The sequence below is a fragment of the Camellia sinensis genome, chromosome 10 (genome assembly GCF_055761805.1).
Source record: "Camellia sinensis isolate YWXY chromosome 10, ASM5576180v1, whole genome shotgun sequence".
NCBI classification, from domain to species: Eukaryota; Viridiplantae; Streptophyta; class Magnoliopsida; order Ericales; family Theaceae; genus Camellia; species Camellia sinensis.
Window position 1 is genome coordinate 79650745 of NC_138970.1, and position 14256 is coordinate 79665000.

At 35.7% G+C, this 14256-nt stretch overlaps 2 protein-coding genes across 2 annotated transcripts in view; both read right to left on the reverse strand.

Annotated features, from left to right (window-relative positions):
* Nucleotides 1–2263: 2263 nt before the first annotated feature.
* Nucleotides 2264–3171, reverse strand: LOC114295026 (Pollen Ole e 1 allergen and extensin family protein). Its single transcript, XM_028239198.2, has 2 exons — nucleotides 2865–3171; nucleotides 2264–2768 (listed from the first exon to the last, which is right to left on the reverse strand). Exons 1-2 carry the CDS (start codon nucleotides 3037–3039, stop codon nucleotides 2398–2400), a joined length of 546 nt encoding a protein of 181 aa, XP_028094999.2. The 5' UTR covers nucleotides 3040–3171; the 3' UTR covers nucleotides 2264–2397.
* A 1152-nt stretch (nucleotides 3172–4323) lies between these two features.
* LOC114295025 (DEAD-box ATP-dependent RNA helicase 38) overlaps nucleotides 4324–14256 on the reverse strand; it is a 12671-nt gene continuing 2738 nt past the window's right edge. The window contains exons 4-8 of the mRNA XM_028239197.2: nucleotides 12575–12640; nucleotides 6732–7148; nucleotides 6535–6646; nucleotides 4955–5040; nucleotides 4324–4789 (exon numbers count right to left, since the gene is read on the reverse strand). Coding sequence (XP_028094998.2) covers nucleotides 4727–4789; nucleotides 4955–5040; nucleotides 6535–6646; nucleotides 6732–7148; nucleotides 12575–12640 — 744 coding nt within the window. The 3' untranslated portion in view covers nucleotides 4324–4726. The remainder of the gene's footprint in view (nucleotides 4790–4954; nucleotides 5041–6534; nucleotides 6647–6731; nucleotides 7149–12574; nucleotides 12641–14256) is intronic.

The window sequence follows — 14256 nt, forward strand, 5'->3', positions numbered from 1 at the left end:
GAAAGAGAAAAAATGTGTGAAATTATATAAAACGCAGGTATATTTTATTCACATTTCACTTATATTTTTTATTTTATTTTATTTTATTTTTTCCTTTCTAAATTCCTTTCCAAATTCTCCAACTAAACACATCATTAAGATTGTGTTTAGTTAGTATAATTATTAGTATATTAGTTAGTGTTTCTATTATTATTGATATGTTACTTGTGTCAATTTAGACTTCCTTTGGGAAAAAAGAATTTTAGTCAAAAAAAAATCATTAAAAAAGTCAATTCTCAAACCAAACCCTTTATTTTATTTTATTTTTTGATCCAACTCAAACCATAAAAGAAGTAACATTACATCAACCTAGAGGGTTAATCCCTTTCAAAACTAATCCCAGTCATATCACCTATCTCTGGAGGGTCATCCAGTAACACCACATGTTCATCTTGGGCCACACCCATGTTTGTCAATTTGTCAGCAACTTTGTTTCCTTCCCTTAGGGTGTGTCCCAGTGTGCAATACATCTTTTCATTAAAAACTTTGCATCCTCTACGATGGCCTTGTATGGAGAATTATGACTTGGCCACTCCTGAATGGGCTTGATGCCTTGTGCAGCATCAGTTTCAATTTTCACATCCATTCTGCCTTTCTAGAATAAGATTGTGCAGCCCCTGTAAATGGCCCAAAGTTCTGCTTCCACACTTGAACAATGTCCCATCTTGCCATAAAATCCCCATATCCATGTGCCTGCTTCGTCTCTCAAGAGCCCTCCATATTCTGCCTGTCCAGGATCTCTTTTTGAGCAGCCATCAGTATTTAATTTCAGCTTACCGACAGTAGGAAAACACCATTTAATAAGTACAAGTAAAGATTGATTAGGGTGGAGGGGAGATTGGAATGCCTCATCAATCTCGTGAACATAATCTCCAATGTTCTTGAGACTAGCTTGAATGGGGTGATTAAATTTTTCAAAAACCATTTGATTTCTATTTTTCCATATCTACCAAAGGATAACAATGAAGTCAAGATACCATTTCTTCCAAGAAACAAGTTTTTTGTTTTCATGTTAGATGACACCCATTCAGCTAGAGGCAACCTACAACCATCCTCACACCATGTGACATTCTTGATTTCAATCAAGATATCTCTGGATTTGGTACATTCTCTAAGGAGATGGTTCACATCTTCACTGGAATCCCCACACCTTGGACATAGATCAGTAGTTGCCATGTTCCTCCTAAGCCTCATTTGGTTAGTTTAGCAGTCTATCCTTGAGGATAAGCCAAAGAAAGTACTTCGGCTTTCGGGGAGTTCTAATCTTCCAAACCCATTTCCAGTCACTCCCATCCATCTCATGGTTTGCAATGATCTTATAAGCAGATGCTGCAGAGAAATTACCTCCAGATCCAAGCCAGGTAGGGGTATCAGTGTAGGTCACAAATCCGGGTGTATGCATCTTGAGGATCTCTTGGAGATTTTACTAATTGACAATCTTAGCTATGACTTCAGTGTTCCAATTCCCTTAATCATTCAGGAGTAAAACTCACCTTATCTTTATCATTAACCTATGAAGTATTATATTTTTTGGTCAAGGGGGTTTTGTCCACACCACCAGTCATGCCATAAAGAAATGGCAGTCCCATTTCCCACCCTCCATTTAATCCCCTTTCTAAGAGTGTCCTTGTTCTTACATGTGCTTTTCCAAATGTGGGAAGCTCTCCAGTTATATAAGTTGTTCGTCTTCAGATATTTGACCTGGAGCACTTTGCACCAGAGTTCATCATTTTCAGTTAACATTTTCCAACCAAGCTTATTAGGAGTGCAGCATTGTGGTCTCTAGCTCTTCTAATGCCAAGTCCTCCTTTCTCTTTAGCCCTACATACACTGTTTTAAGTGAACTTTCTTGCTATTATCAATCTCACCCCAAAGAAAGTTCCTGTTAATTTTGGTCAATTTCATCACAAAATTTTCTAGGAATCTCCATGATTTGCATGTTATAGCTAGGGATGACAGAGATAACAGTTTGTATGATAGTGACTCTACCAGCTAAGGATAAGTTTCTAGCCTTCCAACCTGGGAGTCTGATTTTCAAATCTTAGTCTTTATGAGTGTACATCCATGTTATTATTGTGGACAGAAAGACCAAGGTTTTATTATTCATTCATCTCTTAAAATGAGAGGTTTTTACCTCAAAATAAAAAATAAAAAAAGGAATCCTAGAAGCATGCCACATAACTAAACAATTAGAGGAGAGTAGTAGGAGAAATAATAGCAAATATAAGAAAAATTATATCAAATTAAACAATTACAATTCAACTACACAACTAGAAATCCCAACAAATAAATCCATTTCATCAAGTAACAATACCACAAATAACATAACAATAAACCAAAAAATCCATAAAATAAAATTTAATATTTGGTTTGTTTGGCATATGAGGAGGAAGAGGAGTGAGTAGTAGTAGTAGCAGCATCAGGTTCATCACACATGGGAGTAGTGTAATAGAATGGGCTGAGCACATGTTTGATAAAGTCCCTGCACACCACAGTGGGCCTCCTCAGCTTCACCCCCGACCTCCCACCGGCAAAGTCCGTGGCAATATTGCAGACAGGGTCTGGTGATGAGACCAGCCTCACTGAGCATTTGTTTGGGTCCAATTCTTTGCCACCATTGATGTACTTGTTTAGGGTCATCTCATAGTCACCGGCTTCATCGGTCTCATCACTTCCATAGTATATCACTCTTTTTCTCTCATCCATGCATGTGATGGATACTTTGCAACCTTCATCACCCCCAATTACACAAATATTCATTATCAAAACAAATGAGAGAGAGAGAGAGAGAGAGAGAGAGAGAGAGAGTGAGTGAGAGAGAGTACCCTTGATAGGCTTGGCACCATGGACCCATTCATTCCAGCCTTGGGAGCAATCCTGGCAAAGCACTTTCCCTCCCACATGGATAACCCCTCCCATGCCACCTTCCTCCTTGAATGCTTCTGCAAAATTGATACTTGAAGTTGCTATCATCATCATCATCAGAAAGGCTTGTGCCATCTCTCTCTCTCTCTCTCTCAAAATCTTTGGTGACGATGAAGAAGAATACTGGATGCATTTATGTATAAATACTATTCTTCATTAAAAACAAACATTATTTTGTGTGGAAGGCCACTACTTGTGACGTGCAAACCATTTAGACTTTTTTTTTTAAATATATTTATTTTTAAAGATCTGTAACCAAGCTTACATTAATACCAAGTTTTTTAATGGCCAAAATGCATGACGTATGATATTAAGGATTTATTTGGGATATGGATTGGTTTTTTGGCTATTTTAGTCTGAGGTTAAAAATTCTCGTTTGGAATAAGCTTTTTGGCTTTTTTAACTTTTGTGAGAGAAAAAAATGAAATGATTATAGTTTGAATGTGACATTTTGTCTTATTTGACTAAAAAGTTTATTTTGTCTTTTTGTGACTATTTTAGTCCAAAAAAAAAACTCCATTTTAACTTATGCCAAACAAAAACTAACTACTTTTGCAACAACTAGCCCTCCCTTCCTCTCACAAATTATTGACATGATTATTTTCCGAATAATTTGTAGAGAATCATGACTTCTCGTGTCCCCTTCTTTCTAATCAAAACACCAACATTTCATAATTTTAAAAATGTTATTTACAATTTAACGCATCATTTCTGAATGTGTATTTTGTATAAATTTGCTGTTGACAAATTATTTTCCCCATTTACATGTTTGTGTGCCTGTGTACTCTTTCCTTGTGAGGAAAAAAAATGGAAAACGAAAAGACAACAAAAAAAAATTTATAAAACATTAATAAAACTATATATAATGACCTTGAGAATATGACAATATTATATCACAAAGTAAATATATTTACAGACACATTAGAAAAATCGTTATTTTATACCATGTTTATACTCTATCAACTTGCTTTGTGTGGCAAAAGTGCATAGACTAGAAAACTGCTGCAACACATCAGCTTATCACAAGCACTACTCTGAATCTTATACAAGTAATTATGTATAGATTATTTATTCAAAAATTAAATTAATTCAATAATCATAATTTTATTATATTTAATTTTAAAGATGAACAAATTTTAAATCGTACTTACCATATATATGTACCATGCCAAGGTCAACTTAACCGTGGCAGTAGAATATATAGATTTTTACCCAAGGTAGGTAGTTATTTCACTTGAATTGTCTACTATGGAAATGCAAGAACATAAATTGCATTTTGCACTGCAAATCAGATAATCATAATAACCTCAACACACATCAAATGGTTTTAAACTCAAATTGTTCACATGCAGAGAGAGAGACACACAGAAAGAGAGCTCATATCATAAAACTAACTCGTATCCATAAATCCAAATCAGGATATCCAACATTCTTGCCAATTTGATACCAAATCCAACAACTCCATATCAAAATTTAAAAAACCACCTTAAAATTCCAAAACAGAGTAAGAAAGAATTATCCTCATAATCACAGAAATAAAATCAAAAATCGAAGCCTTGATTAACAAGGCATGCACAAGCCCATTGACACGCTAAGATGCATGAAAACAGATCATTCATCTGTATAAGACTACTCTGATGACTTAAAAACACCAGACTCCGCTGCTGCCCATTTTCAAGTGTCAACACTAGATATCCTGTGCTTCACTTAGAAGCTCGCATCTGGGGAAATATAAAAATCCCAGACGATCATGGGCAAATATTTAAATCAAACCAGCTTTTTTAAGGGCAGCCTCAAAATCCTCATTACTTCTCCAGGATGGCACCTGCACTCAAAAAAAAAAAAAAAAAAAAAAAAAAAGAATGCAATTAAACATTGACCAGGTGTATGCCTTGAGAAAGTGACATTTACACTGTTGCTACTTTTGAAACACTAAAAATCTCCTATAATTACGTGACTCAGTCAGCAAGGCACAAGCAGAATATTTTACCTCAGCTACTTCCATGTTGAAATGCCTCTCAATCTTGGACATGATCATATCATCTCTATCATTGCACAACAAATTGAACACAGCACCTGTAGGATCCAGTAAAATCATTTACAATTAGCTGAAAGGTGGAGAGGAAAGCTACTTGAGTCTCCAAATTTATCCAACAGAACAAGAAATACAGAAATAAATATAGCTTTGATGTTCTTTAAAAACACACCAATAGAAAAGGGAATGCATGTGGGCACATATATTGTCCAAGTTCTGGGTTATCCACAGTCAAATATATTCATTTATTCTTTATGATTTGAAGCACAATCCAAGTTGATAATTAGGGGTGGTTTGGGATGATCTAAATAAGTACACTTTTTGACTTTTTGTGAAATATGGGTTGGATATGGGTTGAGTTTGAAGTGATATGGTAGAGAGGTGATGTGACTTAAATAAGATGATGTGATTTAAATAAGATAGTGACTTTTTGACTTTTTGTCTTTTTTTAAAGTACCCAAACAAGGCCTTAATAATGTCAGCAAAGCAATCATATAAATGACATAAGACCTGCACATCTTCGACCCAAGACTATAGACTACTAAGAGAAAACCTTGGTTAATCAAAAACTGAATGACACGGTAAGATGTAAATGTCCATCATTCATTTGACACATCCCACTCATAGTCACAACTTAAAACACCTAATAAAACAACAATCCAGAACTTAGTTGCACGGAGCACAGGCGGGGACGGGAGTGAGGGAGGGGGAGGGAGAGGGAGGGCATATAGAAATTTCTAGGGTTGGGAGCGCCTATGAGTGTGTGTGTGTATATATGTTAAATATATATAAATATATTAGTAATTATTTATTTTTGCTTAGTTGTAGTATGTGTTAAAATATGCATAAAATATTTGAGATTCATGTCAATTGCAAATTGTCTTTGTCATGTATAAATAAATATTATGCAAATAGAAAGTAATATAATAAGTTTAAGTTGTTTTTCTTTTGTTTCTTTGAGATTTGTTTATTTAAGAGTTTCTATCCCAATCGGGGGGAGAGTTTCCATCTCGATGGGAAAGAGTTTCTTGCAAGTTTCTCACTTGGGAGTGCAGAAACAAGTTTCTAAGTAAGAAACGTGACCCAAGTAGGAGTTTCCTGCTACCAAGATCCAGAAAAGGAATTTGATCCCCCAAAACAAAAAAACAAAAAAGATCCAGAAAAGGAAAAAGACAGAAAGAAAGAAAGAAGGTTTTAGTTCTGATAATTGCTGCTAGTTCACTGCAGTCCTTATGACATTTTTTTAGATGCTTTGCAGTCCTTATGACATACTTCATAGATATTAGTATCTAACAACTCATTCAAAACCCCTTCAACTAAAATCCCAACTTTCACAGCTATTACTAAAGAGTTTTCATACTTGAATATTTGGAGTTCAACCAAATCTATAATATGGTTAACCACAAACTATATAAGATTGTTTTTAAGCAAAAAAGAATTTGACCAAGAAGCAATTTTATTTCTAGTAATGAACAGTTCATGAATGAAATACAAATGGAATTGCAAAGATAGGGTACTGAAATCAACAAATTTACCCTTGCGGCCGAAACGTCCTGCCCTCCCAACCCGATGCAAGTACACCTCACAGTCAGGCTCTGATGGGAATTCATGCTTCACTGGAAGATCAAAATTGACGACCAAATTAACCTATTAAAATGAACAATGTTAGGATGTAAGCATTTTGACCACTAAATGGGTAAATCAACAACAGATTAAGCTAAGAGGTGCACACCTGTGATTGATCGAAACCCCGGGCAAGAAGATCAGTAGATATAAGCACTTGAGTTAGTCCATCTTTAAACTCTTTCACAATCTTGTCCCTGTCTTCTTGCCTCAGAGCACCTTGAATGGTTGTCACCTCATAGCCGTCATGGGCAATTGTTTTGTGCAATGTGCTCGCACTATTTCTCGTGCGAACAAATATGATTGTCTGGCCCACCTTTTGTCCTAATTCAAAAATTTTGTCTTTAATCACCATTATCTTCGAAAGTTCATCAGGACATTTCACCTTGTACTGCTTTACAGATTCCAAGGACAGATCTTCTTTGTTCACAAACATTTGGTTGTAATCTCCTTTGAAGAGATCTTTAACAATCTTTGATACGAAAGCCCTGACAGCATCATCAAATGTGGCAGAAAATAGAAGCACCTGATTTTTTGGTAGAAATGAAAATGACATCAGCCATGTGGCTCCATTTTGCAAATGCAAAAAAATTTCTTAGTCAAATCCCTAAACCAGCAATCATTTAAAAAAAAATATCCAAGTATCACATGAGAATAAACTTTACAGTGAAATCAGTGAATATCTTCAAATATATTCACAAAATATAATATATATATATATATATATCACAACCATTGTGTTATTCCACTTTTTTGGCTCAAAGGCTGATGGCGCTATCTTAGAATAATCAGCTAACTCATTCATATATAAACACAAACATACACAATAGCATCACTTCATAAAATTTTGCACCAAAAGCAAGATGAAATTCAAGTGTAAACAAGTACAAGACCAGAAAAGATTATGAGAATGAACCCAAAACTGTATTCTCCAATGGTAGGACGTATTCCACATACCCAAAAGATCATGAAGTATCCAAAGAAGGTTAATAAATGCATGTTTGTGACAAATCCGTCCCAAGAAAGCATAGAGGAAGAATCCCAACAGACCCAAGACTCTTGAAAAGCATTTTTTTTTTTATAAATATGTAAGAAAAGCATATTTTTCCTCTTGCAAATTGGTGAGACAACCTAAACAACACTTCAAACCCACACCTTGAATAAATTATAAAACAGCAAACTTTGACTATCACTTCTAATTAAATTTCAGTACAATATGCATCTTGAAGGCAAATACTGAGCAAAATCCAATTTACCCCCATGTGGTATGGACTAATAGCACTTACTCCCGTTTGATAAAAACAGTCACTTAATCCCCACGTGATTTCGCACTAAAATGCAATGCATTAATAGTAGTCAAAAAATGACTTTAATACCCCTTAGATATCTTCTCTTTTTACACATTATTTTTAACTTAATCCTATATTAACCAAATAAATTACATATTAACCCAAATTCCCCTAATCGTATGATCTAATTTCTAAATTTTAACACAATTTCTTATTTTTCGTGTACTTATATAAACCATGTAGGCACAGTCTTTATGATAATCCACATTTTTGCTATTGAACCTCAATGAAAACTATCGACCTTTGTTTGAATTAATTTAACAGTTGAATTCACAATTAAATACCAAGTTGTGCATTTGTAAATAGCCTTGGTGTGCGTGCTTGTTGCTACATCGAAACAATTACATTAATCTAAGAACAGAGAGACAAGGGAAAGCTTTGCTCAATTCCAATAACACTCGTGTACTATTGCTTGGTTATAGATGCTAGACCACATGCCCCCCCAATCATCTTGATTGAGATAATCTTGGTGGGTTGCTTTCCTATGACGTTTTCGTGCCCAATATCATGCGTAGCCAAGCTAGGATTTCTGCATGGCATGGCTAGTGCGTGCTAGGTTCATCTGCTACATTCGATTGCCAGGCTCAATTGCTAGGTCCAAGCTCCTACCCAAGCTCATATTCCAAGCATCCATCGATCAATGTGCCTAGCGAGTGCTAGGTTGTCCATATGGCTTGCCTAGCAAGTGTTAGGTCGCAAAGAATGCCTAGTGAGTGCTAGGCCTTATTCCAAAATGTCTATCCAAGCTAAGACTTATTCCAAAGAAAGCCTAGCCGGGCAAGGACCTTTCTGAGGATACCTGCTAGGTCTTACTCCAAAAGCGCCTGACCAAGCTAAGACCTTTCTGAGGATGCGTAGTGCCTAGCCAAGCTTGGACTTTTGCAAGCATGCCTAGCCTTACTAGGTCTTATTCCTCTATATAGTGCCTAACTGGGCTAGGACTTTTACAAGGATGCCTAACCTTGCTAGGTCTCACACCAAAGAGTGCCTAGCCAAGCTAAAAGAGGATGCCTAGCCTTGCTAGATCTTACTCCAAAGAGTGCCTAGCTGAGATAGCGGAGGATGCCTAACCTTGCTAGGTCTTATTTCTCCATAGATTGCCTCGTCAAACTAGGAGATGCCTAGCCTTGCTAGGGCTTACTCCAAAGAATGCCGAGCTGCGCTAGGACTTTTGTGAGGATGCCTAGCCTTGTCAGGTCTTATTTCTCCAAACATCCATCAAAAGGAACTTGGCAAGATACTCTAACGAGCTAAGAGCGCTGCTATAAATTTTTCAAAGGACAACACCTTAGAAAGGTTTTCAACATTTTCCCCCCATATCTACCTAGCAAGGAATTAGGTGAGGAACTCTTTGGCGAGAAAAATAGCTCAAAAAAAGGCTTTTCCAACGACAACACTTCAGAAAATTTCTAAATGTTTCCTTTCCAAATCCACCAAGCACGGAACTCGACAAAGCACTCTTTGGCGAGCAAACAAGCTTGGAAAGAGATTTTTACAGGGACAACACCTTTTAAACTTCAAAGTGTTTCCTTCCCAAATCCACAGAGCAAGCAACTCAGCGAGGTAGGCGAGCAAAAGAGCACGGTAAGAGGTTTTAACAAGGACAACACCTTAATAAGTTTCTAAGTGTTTCCTCCCCAAATCCACCAGGCAAGGAAATGAAATTTGGAAGCTTGTGAATGCAATTGAGTTATATTACAAATTCACCAATTCTCAAGCACTGTATTTAATTACATTATCACATATAACCAATGCAAACATGACAAAAGCTTGCAATATAATTTTAGTAGCAGGAATACTATATATCCAAAAAATCATACTTAGTTGACTTTGCTCTTCGCTTTACTTTCAGAAGGAAGACAATATGAACTTCAAACTTTAGGAAAGTGGTTCAAGTAACTCAGCTGGTTAGAGCAAACAACTAAAGAAAAGGATTTTTTTTTTGTACCCCGATACATCTTGCTTGAAGCCTATATGGAACTCAAATCTTTCATCCTTCGTCCCAATCTCAAAATAGGTTGTGTCGAAATCGAGACTACAATTATGACTTTCAAGTTCTTTCCCCAGCCAGTCACCCATGTGTGGGAAGGGTCAAGCTTGGAGACTTCTTATTTGTGGGGAATCAAACTATCATGCAACTTGCATTCAGGTTCCATATACAGAATTGGGTACTTGCTTTGTGGTGAGCAAAGAACTTGGAAAGAGGTTTTTCCAAGGGCAACACATTAGCAAGTTTCTAAGTGTTTCCTCGTGTTTCCTCCCCAAATCCACCTAGCAAGGAACTCAGCAAAGTACTCTTTGGTGAGCAAAGAGTTCAGAAAGAGGTTATTCCAAGATAACACCTTAGCAAGCTTCTATGCGTCTCCTCCCCCCATCCACCAGGTAGGAAAAACCCTACATACCAATAGCACTCCAGCACATGCCACTCTTTTACACTGGCACATCTAGTTCTCTTGCTCCCACGATTTTAGTGCGATAAAGTTACAACGAAATTTTTTCAACATCTTTGCAGGTTGGGAGCTACTTGCTAATTGGCGTTACTGCCCCACAATATCTTGACCACTTTTGCTTAGTAGCTAGTTCACTAAACAATTTTTAGAGGTGTCACAGTTGCACAATCCTTTGTTGTATGCAGCATCGTTTTAGGTTTTATGGTTGGTTTTCCATATAATAGCCAAGTGTTGGCACGGTAAACTTCTAATAAGGCCTTGCTTCAGAACCTTAATTTTTAATCAAATAGTCACTATAAGTTGTCAAATCATTCTCCACTTTTCTGCACATATTTTCGTAAAAAGCCAAAAAGTCACTAAAAAGTCATTTCCCAAACACCCCTAAGTTCTTCCCAATCTTGATACAGTCCCACAACTGTTACACGGTTTTGGATAGAACTCACCCTAAAAGATGGCTCAAGAGGTGAGGGTGCCGTCACACATATATGCTTAATATTATTTTAATACTTGGGCGATGTGAGACTTCGCTTCACATCCTCCCTCATGTCCAGCGTGCTCACTCGATAGCACATATGGCGTGCAAGCCAGGGACACGCACCCTACCCATTCCTAAGTACTTTGACTCTGATAACATATGAAGAGAGAAGTAACAACCCACACTTGCTATCAACATAGGTCATGGCAAAGTCAATAGTTGAGACACTTGTCAACATAGGTCATAGCCAAGTTCTAGGAATCACTTCTAGAATCCCTTAGGTTTCACACCGACGGTTTGATTACATCACGCAATCCATAGAAAAGCTTCAAAAATCTTGAAATTCTCTAAAATATTAACTCTATTGAACTGAAAGTATTATATGACTTTATATAGACTTTAGAGACTTCCTTAATCACCTAGGACTTCAAAAAAAAAAACTTACTATACTTTTGAATTCCAAAGCCTATCTTAAGACCAAATAAAAAAACATAATTAAAAACAAAAACTAATTAGATAACTTGATTCGCAAGACGACCCATGGGGAACCCTACAGCCTATGACAACAAATGTAGAAATTACCAAAATACCCCTGACCTAAAAACTCTTAAAAAATCATAAAATCAGACTTTTAATAACACTAGTAGCTTGAAACTATAGCAATTTCCAAATATTGCACTTCTTTAACTTTGCTTTTTCTTGCCCTTCTTGTAGATTGCATCATTTTCGCTTCCTTCGGACCTTTATCCATGTTAGGATTCAATCAATAAGCTTTCACAAAATACTATTGAATGCACTAATGGTGAGCCACAAAAATATTATAATGAGGTTGCTAATTTTAAAGATGGCCTTTATGATCAAATGGATCATTCTGACAATTTAAGATCATAGGATTACACAATCTGGACCATGATTTTGATAACCATGGTTGTGGGTAATAGATTTCTTCTTCAATTGAAAAGTTGTAACCTAGTTGTTGGTAATCAATTCTCTCAACAATAATAGTCATAATTGAATAGCCAGGTTTTGATGATTTTATGTCACGAACTTTTTTTTTTTTTGGATAAAATGTTATGCACAAACTTCTCTAGATGTCCATTCTTTCCTGTTGATAAAAATAGTCATGCCAAAGAATTTACTGTCTAAAGACAAAAACATAAATATAACAATCAATGCACAACTCGTACGTAGCCACCTCTCTCTCTCTCTCTCTCTCTCAACCATCACTATACACTCCAACTAATCCCACCACCATTCAAAAGTGTTTCATCATCACCAACCCACCAACTACACGCCCATCAAACCACCATGGCATAGAATGAAGGTGAAGTAACGGTAATCATTTGAAACAGCTTGCTCAGATTACAGTTTCAATAATCAAATTTTGGTTTCAATTAGACAAACCACAGTGACATTATGTATCCATGATATTGGATAGGATTATTGACATCTCCCATTTCCCAGAGGTTAAGATGAAAAATATCTCCCCTCCCAAATAAACCGCTGTCTCTCTATATATAACCAAATAAAAATTAAAAAAAAATAAAAGTAAACCTTGTTGGTCAATTAATATTCACCAAAATGTACAACCTACATAGAATCTGGGGTAAAATCAGGCATGCAATACAAGCTTATGTTTAAAATTATTTCAGCATAACAATACAAGGGTGCAACTAACCTGGCAGTCTGGATTGCATCTGACAATTGCTTTCATTATCCTCACAGAATCATCTTTAAAGCCACTCTGCACCAGAACAATCTTAATGAGCTATAAAGCATAAACATTATTTCCTAAATTGTAGTGAAACCTAATAAAATCATATAGACATTAAACAATCAAAATTGTACAATTACTTGCTGAGTAATTAAAAAGCAATTGTATCATTAATACCATACTTCTGTTAGGCCTCGTTTGGGAACAAGTTATTTTAATAACTTTTTTGTTTTTTACGAAAAGATGTGCAGAAAAGTAAAGAGAGTAATGTGACAACTTATAGTGATTTTTTAGCTTTTTAACTAGAATGTATAGTTGACAAACGAGGACTTAATCAATGTAAAAATTTATTTAGCCAAAATATCAGGGGACTAATGCTGAGTAAACTAAATTGCAGGATAACTCGATATAGGCCATTGAAATTACTCAAACATGAATGGTATATTACACATTCTCTTACTTGAAACTAATCAACACCATAATCCTGAACTACCTGACTCACATCTCATAAATAATTTGGCAACCTCAACATAACGTGGCCAAACCTTGGAAGTCAATGATAAAACCCCACCATAATGTATACCCATAGAGATACATGATGACATTTTTTCTTTGGCTAAGTTTGGTTAGGATGACACTGGTGAAAATTGACGGAAAGAAGGGGAAAATTATACTTTTCCCGCGTTTGTTTAGTATGAGAATGGTGGAAAATGCAAGAAAATTACATTCCTTGTACAACACATATACAGAAGTGTATCATGTTTCGAAACATGTATATTAATACATAATTCGCTAAGGTATTAGTGTTTTCTAGTAACCCATTAATTTGACTCATTTCGCATTGAGCCCATAAAGCTTCACAAATGGTACAATTAAAAAATTACAAATGGAACCCTAAGAGACCAATCAATTTTTTCTAGCAAAATTTCATTGCTTTTAGCAAAAAATAGTTTAATATGATTTCATGCAAATCAAATAAATTATATCCCTTATTTATTGCAAGGTTTTTTAATATGTAGTTTAACTTTTGTTAAAGCATCCAACTGAAAACCAATTGGCAATGAGTGGAGAGGCCTTTACATTATATTAACCAAGCTTGGGTGGCTTAGATTGGCCATGTGGGATTATGTCTAACAACTTTTAACATGAGATTGGATAGAATTTTTGGAGAACGTTAATTTTTGATAGGCAACCCTTGTACAAAGTGGGCATTTGAAAATTTTGAGGGGTTGAGTGACTTTGGGGAGGCATTTCATGGGGTTAAAAATTTTTAAAGCAAAAAGTGGGATTTCACAATTTTTTGAAGAACCTAAAACCCCCTTCACCCTTGTGCCTATCAAAAAAAAGATCATGTGTAATAGTAAGGAGGATGTTTTCATTACAAAAACAAAACAAAACAAAACAATAAGCAAACTAGTACAAAATATCGTTATTAAAAATATCCATGACCTAACTTGAGCCCATTGTAAGCTTAGCCTAATTAAAATCTTAATATGAGAAATATATGCAAAGGAGAAACAAAAGGATAAGAAGGTAGAAAATCAGACAACATCCTAGAGCAACAAATGTAATTTATAATCTAATTACTTCTGATATTTGCAGTCTTTATCAAAATTATAAATTCATTTGTTGTGTAGCATTGCTGC